Source organism: Drosophila willistoni, unplaced genomic scaffold (genome assembly GCF_018902025.1).
Source record: "Drosophila willistoni isolate 14030-0811.24 unplaced genomic scaffold, UCI_dwil_1.1 Seg143.1, whole genome shotgun sequence".
In the NCBI taxonomy this organism is placed as follows: Eukaryota; Metazoa; Arthropoda; class Insecta; order Diptera; family Drosophilidae; genus Drosophila; species Drosophila willistoni.
The window spans coordinates 1,107,404-1,125,438 of record NW_025814102.1 but is presented as its reverse complement, the minus strand read 5'-3'; the positions used below and the strand labels follow the sequence as shown (position 1 = coordinate 1,125,438).

Genomic DNA, 18,035 nt, shown 5'->3' with positions numbered 1-18,035 from the left:
GCACTCGACTCCATTCCATCAGTGTCCTGTCCTGTCCCGTCCTGTCCTGTTTTTCTCACTTTACATTTAATGAAAATGCGTTTCATTTTACTTCTAAAGTTTTGTTATGTAAACGCTCTGCCTGTTTGTCGTATACGAAATTTATTATAAATGTCAACATAAATTCACAAAATGGTCGCGAGACAATTAATCAAAATCAAATGATGTGCAACTCAACAGAAGAAGAGTATCTTTAGATACGTATACAAATGCATAGATAGATATGTGTGTCTTGTCCATTTATTTACATTTATATGTGTGTATCTGTGTATGACTCATGGTAATTTGGCACTTAAAAAGGGTAAGACTTAAGTAAGGAACGGTGGGGAGGGGTTAAGGAGTAAGTAACCCAAGAACCGTCTTCAAAAGCATTGACGGGACCCACCGCCTAATGTCGTTGTCAAGTGACGAGACTAAATTCTCCATGGTGTTTTTTTTATTTCCTTCTTGGGCATGGAACCCTTTCTATCCTGCCATGCCTTTTGTCATTCATTGTTGCTCTTTGGGGACATGGTAAGGAAAGTCAAGTCAAGTCAACTCGACTTAACTTAACTCGTTTCGGTCAGACATTTTGTGTGTGAAAGTTTAATTTATCAATTGATTTGACTAGATAAATGACTGAAAATGGGGCAATAAAGTTCGTTTTTGTAACTACTAAACGAAATATTAGTTCCGATAGATAACTTAAACTTTAACTGTATATTTTGTAGTTTGTAGAAGTTACCCTGAGATGAAATCAATAATGCCAACAGATGTGATCTTTCACCTTTCTGTAGGACACTTTGAAATTGGATCTCGCACAGAGGTAGAGAGAAGAGATAAGCGACATTTTCTGGGTTCGATGCACTTTCCTTTAGAAAACCTTTTGAGCTATGTCAATTGGGCTTTTCGGATATAAGTTATGAAATTGAACTTGCGAAATCAAGGACAAAAGGTCCCAAAGAACTGCTCAAATAACCTAAGAACAAGTCGGTTTGGCCTAATGAACTGAAATGAATCGTTCATAGCTTGCCCAGCTCATTCGTGATCGCAACAATTCTGGCAAGTATTAGACCAATAGATGGCATTGCAAGGAATATAAGAACACCTGGACGAAGCGAAACGTTCAAGGCAACCATTCTGATGAAAGTCGTATTTGGCACGTCGTGATAGAGTCTCGCGACACTGAGTAATCTATTTTATGTGCAACACTAACACTTCTCACACAACCTAACACAAACCCGGACACACACACAGACCCGTGTACTCGAAATCGCAATCCTCGTTTCCATTCCTATTCACTCACTCACTCACTGACTACAGAGTCGTCGACTAACTCACTAATAATGGCATATAAACTCGCTTGCACACGTTTTACTTCGATGCTGGGATCTCTGTTTGGGTGTGTGTGTGTGTGTGCGTTTTGTTTTTTCTCCCCCTTTTTTTGTTCGTTTGTTTTGGTAGTTGGTGTAGGGGGGGAGGTGAGGTTCGGGGATTCCTTTTGTTTTTGGCGTTTTTACAACATGGCCAGCATAACAATGTCGCACGGAAAAATTGCAAGTGGACACATGAATTATGTGCAGCACTCGAGTTAAACAACCGTCGGGCGCGCTTCCAGCCTCCCTCACGTTCTCCCCTCCACCCCAACAAGAAAAAGAAAAAAAAACACAACACCAATCCCGGCATACCCTGCACCCCTCCGGCCAATGCTTCAGGCAAACAAAAAGCAACGAAGGCTTCCCTACTAAATGCACGAGTACTCAGAGCTTCCTTTTTTTTAATATATACTTTTTCTTGTTTTTGCCTCTTTGGCTTCTTTTTTTATAGATATATATGTATGTATGTATGTATATGTACATACGCGTGTGAGTGTGTGTATGTATACACATGTGCTCTCGGTTTTTGTTGGCTGCCCATTGGGGACGCGTTAGTGGTCCGTGGTCCCGGATGTGGATGTGTGCAAGACGATGAGGAGAGCGAGAGAAACAGAAAGAGAAGGGCGAGAAGGATGGGTAGTGGATGTGGAGTTGACTTCGCTTGGCTTTGGCTTGTTTTGGAGGTCAGAGCAACTGCCATTTGGGAGTTGGCTTTGCGGGTATTAAATTATACATCATTTTGCAACAAATGATGGTCGTTACCCACCACCACCATTCACCATTCACCATTCACCATTCAACCATTCACCATGCCATCCAATGCCTGCCGCCAGCACCACTGCTCCCAGCATGTGAAGGGTTTGTTAGGGTCTCATGTGGCAGACGCCTAGCAGCAGAGAACTAGCAATTGTCAAATACCCTAAAGCACTTCCATGACATATATGTTAGCCAAAGTCAACAAGTCGAATTGACGGTTTGCTTAACCATAGAGACAATTATTTCCAATAGTTTGATTAAACGAAGACGGCAAAAGTAATTAATTATCACCCAATTATCAAAGCATCGATTGCATTTTGACCAATATGGCAACACTGAAATAGCAACAACAAATATACGATAACATAATTCGCTTATCTGTTAATCGATAACATAATAAAGAAGTCCAATTAGAAACAAAATGTAATTAGAATCTTTTTTTTTACCTTTTCTCGAGTTATAATCAATTTGAATTTTACATATATACACATATATATATATTAATATATGTATATATTGAAATTTATATATATTCCCCAATCTAGGCAAACATATAGCCTCTTTGGCTTAGTGGCAGAGCGTTGGTCTCGTAAACCAAAGGTCGTGAGTTCGATTCTCATAAGGGGCATACGATTTTTTTGTTTTTATTTTTGCGTTAAAGAAAGAGTATACCACATTTTTTATTTTATTTGTCTCTTTATTTTGTCCTTTTAAATTACCAACCGATTTACTTTAGTCGATTATGTGAGTTAAGTTAATAAAAAAAATAAAAGAAAAATAACTTCTCTAATATTGTCGCTAAACGATTCAAGTTTGAGAGCAGTGTCCCAGCCATGGGTCTGTGCGAGTACATAATCGATCTTAATTACATTTCGATGTGGGTGCTTTTGGTGGGTTAAGTCAGTGAATAAATGACTGAACGAGTGAGTGAGTCAATGAGCGCGAATGTGTGAGAATTGGATGCGTGTGAGTTTCGCACTTCCTGGACTGGCAGCCTACTTTTTTTTCTACTAGAGCCATTGACGACCATCTCCCCGGCATGGTCGGATTGTATGGACCCCCCACTTATCCACCCTTTCCCCTCCATTCGCACACACACACACACCCGCTGAGCGCAATTTTATAGTATTGATTGCTTTGAATTGCAATCGCTTAAAACTCATTTTAATTATGTGAGCAGCCGAGCAAATAGGAAGCAAATGAAAATTAATAACAATCGGTGCAAGCGAGAGTGTGTGTACATATGTGTGTGTGTGTGTGTGTGTCTGTGTATTACTTTTGCCAAAGGAGCAGCCAAGGCTGATTAATTTATGCAAAACGTTTTCTCCTCAATTTCCCTTATTGTTTTATTTGTTTTCCTTTCTTTTTTTATTTAATCGCCGTCACTTACCTCGTTGCAACAGGAGAAAGGGATAAAAACAAGGAGAGCGAGGGAGAGAGAAAGGGAGCGCGGGGGAGAGACAGAGATGGCACCAAGTTGGGTTTTTATTTTATTTAATTAAAATGGCTGTCAAGGACGACGACGTCGAGTGACATAACAAGCTTTTCTCTCGGTCTTCTTCCCTTTTTTTCCACGTATTTTTGTTGTCTCCATTTTGTTTTTTTCCTGTTTTTTTTATTTTTGTGGTAAAAACTTTTATTTTTTCCTACCATTTTTCTCTTTTTTTTTAATGCAACTGAGTGAATGAATGAATTTATAAAATTGTTTTGAATATCTTTATGTGTGTTATGGCTTATGACAGATCTTGTAAACGCAATATGAATGTAAATGGGAAAAGTTTTTCGCTTTCTGTTTTTACTCTAAATTGGGTCGAAATATGTATGTGTATTAACATTTTGTAGTTTAAATATTCATATTCTTAATCCGATACCTTAATTAAGATATAAATATAGATATATTAAATTATTACGCTTTGAATTAGCTCTTCAACAACTGCTCAAGATTGCAATAAATAATAATCTTTGGCAAGTTAGGTGCTGCAACTTACTTTAAATAATCGTATCTTATATTAATCCAAAACAAAGCATATTCATTATTATACAGGCCACTTTAATACCTTTCGAGTCCTGTGACAATTTTGTTCAACTTCGGTGTCGACTTGTGTAATCAAATGGATACGATTGTTGGAAATCATTTGATGTAGCTTTTTTTGTCATTTGGTTATTAATTGGTCTTTGATCATAATAAAGATATATAATTTTGATAAAAGTCAAGTCAATTACAAATACGAAGAAGAAAATAAAAAAAATGTTATTTGAATGGTAAAAAAATAAAAAATATCACTCATCCGCCATGTAGTCCATAAGTATGTAAGTTTTTCTTTTTTCCAATCTCATATTAATAAGCTCCTTTAAACTTTTGCTTTTCGATGATAATGAAAGGAGTCTTTAATTAGTAATACTTAAAATTGTGATTTTCATGCTTCTAGCTCATGTCTCCATCCAGAAAAGCCATTGAAAGGACTGCAAGAGTTTCTGAATTGTGCGTGAACAAAGTGTTGCAACACAATGCGCTCAAATATTAATACTATATAGTTCATGCACTTATATACGTCTATGTACGATGCAATACACGATGGTTTTTTTGCACTTTTACGGCACTTGATGTTTTTTGGTTTGTTCGTTGTGTATGTGTGTTTGTGTGTGTGGGTGTGAGAGTGTGTGTGTGTTTGAGTGTGTAAAGAGGATGACTGTGAAGTGGCATCGGCAATGTTATCCCTATGTAAAATGGGCAAGATGGCAAAACTAGTATACAAATATGATGAACAAATAGTTGAAAATGAAACAGCAAAGTGCACTTGAAAGGCTGAATGAGTGAATGAGGAGAGTGGTAGAAGTAGAGGATTAGGGGGTCCAGTAGGCAGTGCGGCAAAAGTGGGTTGTGGCTGGCTGAGAGAGGACAACGGGCAGGCATAGCTATAAGAGCCAAAAAAAAAAAAAAAAAGAAACAGAAAAAAACACCACAAGCATAAGTGCCTGGCTCTAGTATTCCCTCTCTCCATCTCTTTCTCTCTCTCTCAGCCCCTATAACTTTCAGACTGTAAGGACAAAGTCAGGACACGACCATGCCACTACAATAATCATAAAAGCGCAAAACAACAACAGCAACAAATGGATGGCAATGTCATCCAAGCGAACCAGAGTCAAGTTAAAGTCCTCCTACTCCACGATGGGCATAACCAGACAATACATACGAATATACATAAATACATACATACATACATACATACATACATATATCTGTATGCTCTGCGTCTGTGCCTGGTATCCGTGTCTCTCTGCAAAAGCGGAAATAATGTATTAATCCTGTTGAGGCCATATTTTTATTGTTATTGCCTCGTCTCCAAATATGTTTTAGAGCAAGTAGAATCATGATTCCACTCCCTTTATAATTTGCATTAGCAAATCCAAGCCAAAAAACGAAATAAAATAAAAATAAAACCCACCCCCAACCCCCCGAAAAAAACCCATGGCCCAGGACTAAGCTTAAAACACTTGCAGTTGCGACTTCTCATGTTTTCTCCTTCTGCTCTTACTCTGCTTTACCTTTTAGCCAGGTGATAAACAGCATTCTTGATCCACGCAACACGAAAAGACAGAAGAGAGAGAGAGAGTGTCACAGAGAGAGAGAGAGAAAGAGAGAGAGAGCTCCACAGAAAAAACACAGAATAATGACAAGGACAATTTAAAGCCTCCTTCATAAATATCCTTGTGTTTCAGTGGCAAACGCGTCGCGTAATTATTATTACGCATACGCCCCGCATTCGCCCTGCACATTTTATTTTTACCAGCACTCTTACAAATGCATTTAGCCCTTACAGTGGCCTCTCGCTTAAACAGACAAGAAGGAATTAAAAATATGTACTTAACTATATCCAAGCAATGGTTATAATATAATCAGTTTGTCTTTCTTAAGAATTACTTGTCTCATATTAAGTAAAACGAAGATAGCCGTTCTTTTTATAACTCTTTTGAGAAGAAAATCTGTTTTTAGTCCCTTATAAATTCTAAAATATTCTCAACATTTTAGAGTTAAGCTTGAATGAATATCGTAAATGAATAGCTAAAAGTGTAATTTTGAAAAATAACTTATTAAACTATTAGAATCTGGGCTAAGTGATATGTAAGACCAACTATTTCTGTTCTCTTAGTCACTCTGGATTTAATTTAATCAAACTTTTGCCTATGCTAACCACTGTGCCGTGCTGCCTGCTGAGTTGACCAGGAAAGACCGTAGTCGTTGTCGTCGACGCTGACGCTGGCGACAATTATGCGCATGTTGGCGGCTTAAGCAGCTATTATTCCCGCTTTGAGTTCCCGTTCTCTTCCATTGTTTCCTTTCACTTGATGGTTTTTTTTTTCTTTTGCAATTTTTTTTCATAAATTTAAATACAAAACATATTAAGTTTTATAGCCCAGGGGTTAAGTTGTTCCTCTCTAGCCCTTTCCCTTTCCCTTTCTCTCTCTCTCTCTCTCTCTCTCTCTTGCGCGCGCGTTTTTACTATATGCATATGTTTGAAATCCAGTCGCAAAATTTACTAACTTCAGCTTGTGTATGGTGCATTAGAGACAAAGGAGGAATTCCAACATTAGACAGAGGCGGGGTTAGAATGGATTGGTAAAGTCTAGGGGTGCGGTGGTTGGAGTCGGCAAAAGCAATTGCCATGGCCATGTTAAGCACTTTGCAAAGCTTCCGACCAAAAAAAAATACGCGCTTAGTAAAACAATTTGCAGGAGATTGAAGGAGGGCAAAATAAATGAGGAGGAAAATTTAATATATGTTTGTATGTACGAGTAAGAGTTGGATTTTTGTTTGTTTGTTAGACAAAAGTTGTTTAGCTGCACATATAGAATTTTCATTTACATGTGCCTTTTTAAGACTGTTAAATATTCACAGACTGTTGCATGAATTAACTGATTAGTGTGGCTGCATTTTGTTCTAATGATTAATGTGGCTGCATATTTTTATTATTGAACTAACCATTTTCCCCTTCACGTAACATGGCAAATCGATGCTAGTTTAGGCAGACAATTATTTGTAGTTTAATCGAATTCATTAGTGGACAACTAGCAAAGACAAACAGATGCTTAAATATGCTGCGATTTTGAGTTCATATTCTCTACACTCTACAGGTTTTTCAGAGCACATTTTGCGAGAGGCATGTTTGCATGTTTAAATAATATTAAGTACAGTTTACCAATATTGAATTCATTATACTAAATATACAAAAGTAGATAAAACATATCGTAGTCCAAATGAATGAATAAATGTACTTAAAAAGTCAAAAACAAAATATTGCCATACATAAATAACTAGCGACACCCTTATTCCAACAACCGCAGCTGTAGCTCTCTAACACAAGTATGGGGTTATGGATGAGTGTGTGTGTGTGTGTGTGCGTGTGTATTTGTGTGTGTCACTGAATAAGTCTATTCAGTAGTGTATCTATTTGTTTATCTCTGTATACAGATATATTTTATACACAGTATATACATATTTCTATATATATATATAACATATTGGAAGGAAAAAGATCCAATGCAGACAGACCGAGTGTCTGACTGACTGACAGAACGTGCAATTGCTATATGGTAAACTCTATTCGACGGTCAGTTGAAAAGTATTTGTCATATTAAAAGTCTCAAAAAATGCACAAGGCAGGCAGAAGGATGCACAAGGATTCACAGTCGGCAAAACGATTAATTTTCTTTGCTTGTTTTTATTTTCTTAAAGTTATTTTATATTATTTGTAATCAGATGAATTGGATTATTCAAGGGCTTTAATTCTTTTAAGATAGATATTTTTTATTAGCCTCCCCTCGCAAATATGTTTGTCTAGCTCTATCTGTGTTTGGTTTTCGTTCGGTTGTTGATTTACTATTTTTATTTGGATCGAAATTTCAACTACAGCTGAATTCTAGTTCCAGTTCCACTTTAGGCAGCGACCATTAACTAAATTGATTTGTTTTCCGACACAAAAATGCTAGAAAGAAAAAAATACCTAATATGGCTTCACATTAAAAATGATAAATGAAGGAAATTGTATAATCCATTTGATAAAATCCATTTGAAAAAAACATACAACTAAAAGTTGTGTTTTTCTGCCTCTAAATCTTATTTATATTCAATATTCGTTTATTTTCTTAATACAAATCTGTTTAATCATGTGAATGAAAGCAATCAAGCTAATTAACTGAATCAAATGAAATGCATTTCATTTTAATTGTACTCTAATTCCCTCCCTAGATAAGTGATGGCTGCATATTTATCCGCTGTTAATTCAATTCGATGCTCAATCGGCACTTCTTGGCCATAAGCGATGGTTGGGTCAACGTAGCTATGGCGCACAAATTGATAATTTTCATACAAACTGGACCAAGCCAATACACAAGCATCCGATTTATCCATTTTCAAGTTTCCCTGGTTACACATCGTGGGGGGTGGTGAAGGCGGAGGCAGGGTCTTCAAAGGAATAGACAATCGAGCCTTCACCAGCTTCGGCGGAGTTGCTGGACCATGTTTACCATATTTAGGTAAATTAGTTTTCTTAGCTAATAATGGAGATTCTCTTAGTCGCAAATCCCTTAGAATTTGAACCGATTTGGGCCAAACAGGAGTTGCATCAGTCGTTTTCTCCTCAGCTGTGTTATTTAACCAGAGATTAGATTGTGATTGGCAAGAGGCAACATATAAATAGGAACGAAAAGGATATTCCAAGTCTGTGGGTAAATTACTTGAAGTGGTTGAAGATCTTGACGGTATATTAATTTGATTTTCCGATGGTTTAGGTTCTTCTTTTTGGCTTTCTCTGGGGCGATGGTGTTTTTTTGATGATATGCTCTGACCTTGCCTTGTCTTGTGGCAAAAATATTGCTGATCACCAAATTGATGGGGATTTGCATTTATGGCTCTTTCAATGGAATCTCTTAGAGCATACAGAATCAGTGCATAATAAAATTTATTCGATCGTGAACGTACTTTAACCCGTTCCACAATGCCAAAGCTACCGAAATGATCAAAGATTTCATCCGGGCCTACAGATGGACATAAGCCGGGCAGACATAGCAAACGATGGTGTTCGGAATCAAGTGGCCCCTTAAGAGTTGGCGATTTGCGTATTCGTTCATTGGACAGAGCTGTGAAAGGTTAAATATAGACCTCAATGTGAATCATAACTGTCAGCACTTACGAGATTTATTTGCTTTAATATTTCTTTGTTTTCTCTTATCCACACGTTTGTCTTCAGAACGTTTCTCGTACTTTTTGTCATCTTTTCGGCAGTGCCGTCCGTCCGTGCCGTTCAATGTTCGTTGTTTTTTTGATGAAGTATTTCGGCGACGTCGCTTAGTTTTAGGCATTATGACAATAGCATAAAAATATATCGAATTGCTAAATGAATATTCTATCGCCTATTGCTAGCAATTTTTATCCATATGGAATATTAAAATCTTTGATTAGAAACCCCTAGCCTACTCGTAAGACTCTGACTCGGAAAAAACTGTTAAGTGTTCGAAACGTTAAAACAGTACACACTAAAATATATACATATTTTTCAACATCGATAGTAAACAGTATTGAACAGTGCCGGATTCAGCTAGCTCGGGGCCTGTAGCTACAAAAAAATGGAAATAAGAAAGGGTCATAATGCAAATTAGACAATCACTTTCCAAATAAAAAAGGTTTTGGTCAGAAGTGTGCAACGCATAGAAGGAATCATTTCCGACCAAATAAAGTCTTTTTATTAAAAATTAATATTTCTCAGTTTAACATAACTTTTGATTGTTAAATTTGATCAAGATTCGGTGACTATATTAGTAGAAGAGTGACTTTTATCAATAACTTCGTTACTTTTGACGCGATTTTCATTAACATTTACATATGTCAGTTTTATATACCTATTGATGACTCCGCAAAATTTTATTCAAATCGGATCTATTTATTTTGTTTTTGAATGCTAATGTTTTGAAAAAAAGGTCAACAAATTAGACTTCAATTCAGTTTTTTTTGCCTTTTAAAATCCGTTTGTTCGATTGGAAAACCAAAACTTGAGTACTCGTTCGTTTCTACGATCTAGCACTGAAAAACAAAGGTGATTAGAAATCGAAACAATTTGTCAAGTCCTTTACGCATTCTTTTAACAATGCAACTTTCTATGTTGCAATATACCAAATTTTTCCCCCAGTGTTTCAGAGAGTAAGAAAAAAAGATAACTTTGAAATGTTTTCATTTCTTTTTGCTTTCCCTACTTTTTGGTTTTTATTTGGTCGTGTTACACTATTCTCCACTTTTGTGTTTTGTTTTGCTTTCTGCAGTGGCTTTTCTGCACCTTGTCACATTTCATTAATTTAGCTTGCATAAATGTCGTTTCACACACACAAACACACACACACACACACAGACATAATGGCTGCCCCTAAACCTCTGCTACACCCTAATACTATGTACTTGCCACCAAGCTCATTTTAACCCTCTCATTTCAACGTTCTCCGTGAGTTTGCTTGTAAACACTTTACTAAAGAGTTCATTTCCGTTTGCCGTTTCGCATTGCGAGAACTAAAAGACAGCGGACACAGAAGAAGACGACATAAAAAGAAGAAGGCCAAAAACGAAAAAAGAAATGCAAAGGGAAAAATAACCTACCCCAAACGAGTCTAAAGCAAGTCGAGGCATCGTTTTCATAATATCCTATAAGCACATAAGCAAAGCAAATATTTACGATGCAAACGAAATCCAACTACTTAGCTTAAGACTAATGCAAATCCAAACGTAAGTAGAAGTAGATAGTTCAGATGTTAACCACAAAATTCTCACCTATAAGAACTGATTTCAGGAATTGTTATTTAAATTTTCCATATCTGAAGCCTCAGACTCTAAGAGTTTATCAGTCGATACTTTGTTTTACTGTCACTTTGTAGTTTGTACATATAATCGATTTGAATGAGTTCAATATACCCTTTTGCTATGCCATGAGGTTAGAGGATATAAAAATGCACTTCGTATATGCAAGTGTGTGGGATGGCCTGTGTGTGTCTGGTTGTGCGGTGGGCGTGGCATGCTTAGTTAGCTTTGGCTATGCCAACTAAAAACTCCTTCCAAGCGGTGTCTCCTTTTTTGACCGCAGCCTTTTGGGTTGTCATAGTCATAGTTATAGTTATACTTGTAGTTGTAGTTGTAGTTCCGGGCTCTGGTCATTGCTGTAGTCTTCCCTTTTCCCACCTTCCTTTTCCTGCTGTGTGTTTTTGTCTCTTTCTTTCGTTCTTGTTGAGGGCTGAAAATATTTAAAAATTCTTTTGTGCTGCTGCTGCTGTTGCTGTTGCTGGTCTTGGTCCTGGTGCTGATGTTGGTTTTCATTCGGGGTTTTCTTTTTCATGCGCTGCTGGCGCATTTTCATTTAGTTTGCATTATGTTTTAAATTGCCGCACTTGGCGCAGGACACATACAGATAAAAACCACACACACACACAGAGAGCGAGAGGCACATACTTAATGAGCAACACCAACAACAAAAAGAACAGCAGGACAGCAAAACGTGTTGCGCATTCGCTCCCCTTCCACCTTCCACACAACAAAAAAACAAAAAAAAAACGAAAAAAAAACAGAAAATGAAATTTTCTTTTTCTGTCTTTATCGGTCTGGCAATGCAGACATCATGACCAACAACTTTCATTTGCTTATACACAGACACACATCCACTCACACCACAACACAACACACACACACACACACACACAAACAGACCACGCACCCACAGGATTTTTTAAAGCGAATCCTTGCCAGATTGACAAAGTGTTATTCTTTGAACTCGCTCGGATTTTATGGCAGTCAACTTATAAGTTTGCGGATAATATGGTTATGGATTGATATGACATGAACGGGGAAATGTGTTAAGCAAGCGAACGGAAGGATGGAAGAAAGGAAGCAAAGTAATGGCAATTCGCTTTACGTGGTTATATAAGTGCAATGGCTGGGGCATAAAAATATTAAGGGTTCGGCACATTGGCATCAAGTACGATTTCCAATTAATAAGTATGAGTCGTATGAATTGCGACTTTAAAGCAAAAATGTACTTACATATTGATGAGAAACCAAAATTGAAATATTGCCCGAAATAACTTAATCAGGACTTTCTTATTTTCGCTGCCAAGAAAGATAACGAATACCATTTTACTTGAGCCAATGATTCAATTTATGCTCGAAAAAGCGAACAGGCCCTAATGTTTCAGAACAGAGATATGGCTAATTTAAGTGCACTTATAAAAAGTTCACAATTAGTTGAGCAAATCTCCATTGAACCTGTTTATCCACAATCGAGGTAAAGGTATTCCCTGTTTGAATGAACGATTTTGTCCATAAACTTACATGTTCACACAAACATAATTTCATAAAAATGTTCAGTCAGCAACACGTTGTTAAATAGGCAAATGATTTGCTTGAGGATTTTATTGACTGCCTTAAGAAAAGGAATTGTTTTTAATAATAATAAAAATAATAATAATGCTTTTAATAGTGACTTCTCAGTTGTTTTTTCTTTTTTGATCCTCACTCTTTTAGATATAGAACAAAGTATATCCACATCTTGCAGTCCTCGGAAGATGAGTTGTCTAAGTGGCTTAGTCATTTAGTGATCTTTCTTTTCTTTATGCTATAAATATCAACAAGTTTCCGCTTTTTTCATGCTTTTGAAGATTTTCGAGTTTTTAAAAGTGGTTGGAGGTTGCAAAGTAATGGAATGAAATAACGGTTCTTTCATATCCGAAATATTCATATGTACACACCTATGTATGTATGTATGTATGTATATATGCTACATGATGATGCAGTTATCGCCTATTTAAAATCTAAATATATCGCAGAAATCGTTAAAATCCACAAATTTCTTTGACATTTTTAGACTTAACTACAAAATCTATGTAAAACGATCAATTTTAATTTTATTTTTTAAATTTATATTTTACTATCTACGAAACTAACGATTTGAATTTATATATACAAGACCAACTGGAGTAACTCTACTTAAGCTTGGTTAATCAAGCAGTCCGTCAGAATCTAAACTTACGAGCTCCAATTTTTTGGAATGACAGAATACTTATACCGTGACTTTTCAATTTGAATAACATCTTTTAAATGAAACAAAATGGTTTAAAAGAAAACAATTCTTTAAAAAGCAAGAATGTATGCTCAATATATGGATTCAAAAATTATACGAGAAAATTTGCTGTTTAAATTTTGTGCTTTTTTGTTTTCGTTTTTTGAGCCACGTCCAGTAAAGGCGCTTACAAAACTTTTCTGATAGTCGAACGATTGATAGCCTCCCCTCGGCCTTCCCTCTGTTTCTCTCTGTTTCTCTCTTCCTATCTTTTTGCCGCGCTGTGTCTTCGCCTTCTCAATGTAGCGGAAGCCATAAACAATTTTTATGTTTTCACATTTCACAAGTGAAATTCATTTCGCGCTCTTTTCCTTCTTTTTTTTTTGCTCCTTGTCTTCTTTTTTTATTTGTTGTTATGGCTGCTGCGCTTTATGGATTTCTTCTCATCTTCTTTTGTCTGGCCATTTGCCTTACATGACCACAAACAAACACACACACACACACACACTCACACACATACACACAGACTCACGTGTATATATTTATATGGGTCATATTGTATGTCACAAAATCTACCACAAAAAATGCAACAAAAATAAATAACCAGAGAAAAATTTTTCAACAAAAATTGAATTTAATTGCCAGCAAAGAATAAAGAATGCGAAAAAGAATGAAGTCTGTCACCTGCGCGGTTAATAAATAGTTAAAAACTGGCTTAACATGAAACATTTATTGACACTCGGACTTTTTTAATGCTTCACTTACAAAAAAACCCAAAAAAAAAACAACAACAAAACCGAAATGTTTCATTTAGAAGACTTGGTACGCTCATAGAAATCACGTTGTAGACGAATTTTTACATAATCTTTTGAATCAGGGCATATATCATACCTATATATACCTGTGTATAGATACATATCTCACAGTTTATATACTGAGGAAGGAACAAGGAATTTCGATAAATGATCATAGAAACAAGACGAGTAAAGAATCGCATTTTTCTCGTTATTTTACGGTTGATTTGTTACATTTACATGACCCAATTCAAGGCTCGAAATTAAGTTTCAATCCATCCAAGTAAAATACCAATATGATGGCTTCTTATCGATCGATTAAAAACCGTTTGAGGCATGTACATGGTAGCCAGTAACCAGTTTTAAAAACATTGAAACTTTCCAAGGGTATTTCCCATTCGACTCTGCCTAGTTAGATTTAAATGTCAGCTGGATTTTCATGTTGCTTTTTTCTACTTTCTCCTATGGGGTACTAGTGGCATATACCACTTAAAATTGATGCCCGTAATGAGCTTAAATGGCTCACGACACATATAACGAAGTACAAGTTGATGGCTGAGGTTGGTTGGGAAGATGAGGCACCTAAAATTTGCCTATACACCACTCTAAGGTTGGCAGAGAGGACAATTTAAAGTCGCACATCTTATACATTTGGCTTTTCCCCGCCACCCATCGCCGCGAAGACGCAACGTCTCATCATATAAAATATATATAAATAAATGTGTACGTATAATATTTTGGCCTTTCCCCTTTTGCCTTTTTTTTGCTGATTTCTCAGGTTTTTTTCTTTCTAACTGATAAGAAAAAGTAAATTAAATAAAACTGAAAAATTGCTTTGAACTTTATAAAGTTGAAAATCGCCAAGGTTTTTAAAGAAAACACAAAGAGGATTCTTTTCACATGAAAAGAGAAAATCAACTAATTGAAGCATTTCCCAATTTGTCCTGAAAGTATGCAATAATTACAACATAGCGCGATTCCAAGTTTAACTTTGATTTGCTGGAGCTGCAACGGCAACTGCAACTTTTAAAGATACTATTTACGAATGGGCCTAATTGGTAGTCGTTTATTGCCATTCGATTAGAGGTCCTTCTGTCTGCCCAGACTCGCACACACACACACACACACACACACACACACATACACACACACACACACACAATGTACCTTTGGTTGTGACCTACAAATTTCGAAAAAAGGGGGATTTTGCTTAGCTTTCCCCACTATTACCTTACGCACACAATATTGCAGCGAGGCATTTTAGGCTTAATGTTTCGGCAAAAGGCAGGACCAATGCTTATTTCTTATTCCTTTTTCTGATATGCAGTTTGCCTTTGCACCTCGTTGGTTTATTGAAAATCCTTTTTGCCTGCCTGGACATGGCTCGGTATGTGTCCTGTGTCGGTCATAAAAATAGTCTGTGTTTATGTGTGTCTGTGTGTCTGTGTGTCTGTGTGTGTGTATTTCGATTTCATTCACCAGCGTCATTCCCTTCATCTGCCATTGTTTTCGTCTGTATGTGTGTGTGTGTACCTACGCACTTTGCGGTTCTTTACTATAGTTGCCATTGCCAGCATTTCACCATCCCATCCTCTTTTGAGCCGCACATCCTCCGTTCTGTTCACATTTTTCTCCATGTTGCCTGTAATCAATTGCATGCGGCTATTTTGGTCGAAGCAATACGGAGGGACTGCAGGGAGCAACTGAGGACAACATTGTAACGGCCACTGACGCCGCCAACATAATGACGGCAATGTTTCCTACGACGACGAGAGCAAGGACGAGGACGGGCACGGGCACGTGGACGAGGCCGTGGACGAGGATGACGACGACGACGATGACGTCGGCGACGATTACATCGTTTGGTTAAACGAAAGTCCATTCAACCGAAAAGTGAACCACCCGCTGCGTCTTAAATGAAATATCCAAAACATTTGCAAATTGCAAAAAGCTGACACAAAGAGAGCAGTCGAAAAATTAAAACAATGAAATGGAATCTAATCAAAAATAAGTAAAAGCCAAAATGTACAAATTTATGTACATCTAAACAAGTCTAATGTAGTTATTTCAGGTTTGCATGACAAAATAATCAAAAATTCTTTGTTTTGAACCTATTCCTTTCGTCCAATATTTATTAGGAAATTTAATTTTTATACAAATTTTTCATTTTATTAAACTCTTCTTATCTTATTTACTAAGAACTCGCTTCGTTCCCAAATATACATACTTTTAGAGTTTTGTACTATTCTTTTCTCTTGTTGTGTTTTTTTTTTGCTTGGAATTTTTTTTAAGTGTCTTTTTTTTTTTTGCTCCCAACTCACATCTGGCCATTTTCCCAACAATTTTGAGATGCGCTAATTGTTAGCTTATTTATTTTACAAAAAACTGAAACCTAAACTCACAACGCGCCAAAGAAATTAAATGAAATGTGCCCAGCCAAAGAGCTTTTGTCTTTTGCTAGCTCTATCTATTGCTCACTCTTTCTCCCTCTCCATTTTCACTCTTGCCGTCCTGCTCGGTTGCTGTCTCCGTCTCTGTCTGTGGCTATTCATTCACTTGGCCTCCATAATAAAACAATAAACTGTAACAATAGCAATTAAAAATCGCTGAAAGCGGATGTCCTGATAAAAAGTTGCCCAGGACCCTGAGCCAAAACACACAACACAGGCGAAGAGAGGTGCTGGATAGAGGGCTGGTGGGCTGGCAGTTGGTGGTAAAAAGTGGATAATAGGAGGAGGGGCCACGCTTCATTTGGACTGCCTGTGTGTCCTTGGTCCTGCTGCTGCTGTTGGTAACGTCCTGTCCTTTACTATTGTTATAATTATGCATTATGCTTTTGCATTTTGTTTTATTTAATTTTTTTTTTTTGTTTTCGTTGCCTTTAGTCCAAATTCGTTTGCTAAATTTGTCTTGACTTCTTCTCTATGTCGCTCTTTCTCTCTTTCGAGACATATTGCCTGGCACTTTCCACCTTTTAGGCGCTTGTCCTTGTTGTCTCTCTCTTCCTCTCTCCCTTTACTTGTCTCAACCCCTTTCTCTATTTGCCTCTGACACTGATGAAAGACCAACTACACTGAATAAGAAGACAAAATAGCAATGGGCTAAGAAAAACCATTGTCAGAACTATTTTTCTTTACATCAAAACCAAAAAAAAAAAGAAGAAAAACCTTAACTAACTAATCTGATCGACTAAGCACGTTTTCTTCTGTCACCTGTCGTCCCAGAAACAAATACAAACCAGACAAGGGCAAAGAAATATGAGAAACTGCAGTAAGCAAGACGTATCACCGACTTTAGTATACCATGTACCAAAATATTAGCTTTCAGACACGATCTACAAAGTTTCTTTGCTCTACATCGTCTCTGATGTTTAAGCTTACATCGAGTATAAAGTTTTTTTCTGCTTTTGATATATACAATTTCAGCCTCCAAGTGCATGGTATAATGAGATTTAGTTCTCTAGAGAGAGTCTAAAAATGTAATTTTAGGAATTGTCAATTGAATTCTGCTTAGGTCTCCCTGAATCGTTAAAAGATTTCTAATGTTAGTAACTCAAAATTTTTGGTAATCAATCACATAGTTAAGTATATAAATGGGAAGTGGGGAAAGGGACGCATTAGCAACTGCTGTGCCCAGGACCTGAAGACGTCCTCAACATACCTTGTAAAATAATTTCACATAAACAGCAAAAATATGCAATCAATGTATGCAAATAGTTAGAAAACTATTTGCAAATAAATAAGAGAAGAGAAGAATTGCAGTTTATCCAAGAAAATCAAGACAGAGCCAAGTTAAGACAAGGCAAACTGCAGTTAACGTTGCAATGCCAATCCACATATGTTCATTCTTACATACTCGAACAGTCAATATATAAGTAAGCTTTGCTATTCAGTTCGTCTGTGTGTCTCAGGTATGGCTGATTGTATATAATAATGCCTTGAATTGGGTCGCGTGGGCAGTGTGTTAAACAATTAAATTAGACAAAGGCAGAGATAGCAATTCCA

At 36.8% G+C, this 18,035-nt stretch overlaps 1 protein-coding gene and 1 non-coding gene across 2 annotated transcripts; one reads left to right on the top strand and one right to left on the bottom strand.

Moving 5' to 3' along the window:
* The first annotated feature begins 2,706 nt into the window (after window positions 1-2,706).
* Trnat-cgu lies at window positions 2,707-2,778 on the top strand. Its single transcript has one exon. It is a non-coding gene; the product is annotated as a tRNA-Thr (tRNA).
* Window positions 2,779-8,268: 5,490 nt separating this feature from the next.
* Window positions 8,269-9,615, bottom strand: LOC111519271. Its single transcript, XM_023179001.2, has 2 exons — window positions 9,341-9,615; window positions 8,269-9,287 (listed from the first exon to the last, which is right to left on the bottom strand). Exons 1-2 carry the CDS (start codon window positions 9,507-9,509, stop codon window positions 8,371-8,373), a joined length of 1,086 nt encoding a protein of 361 aa, XP_023034769.1. The 5' UTR covers window positions 9,510-9,615; the 3' UTR covers window positions 8,269-8,370.
* Between the last annotated feature and the right edge of the window lie 8,420 nt (window positions 9,616-18,035).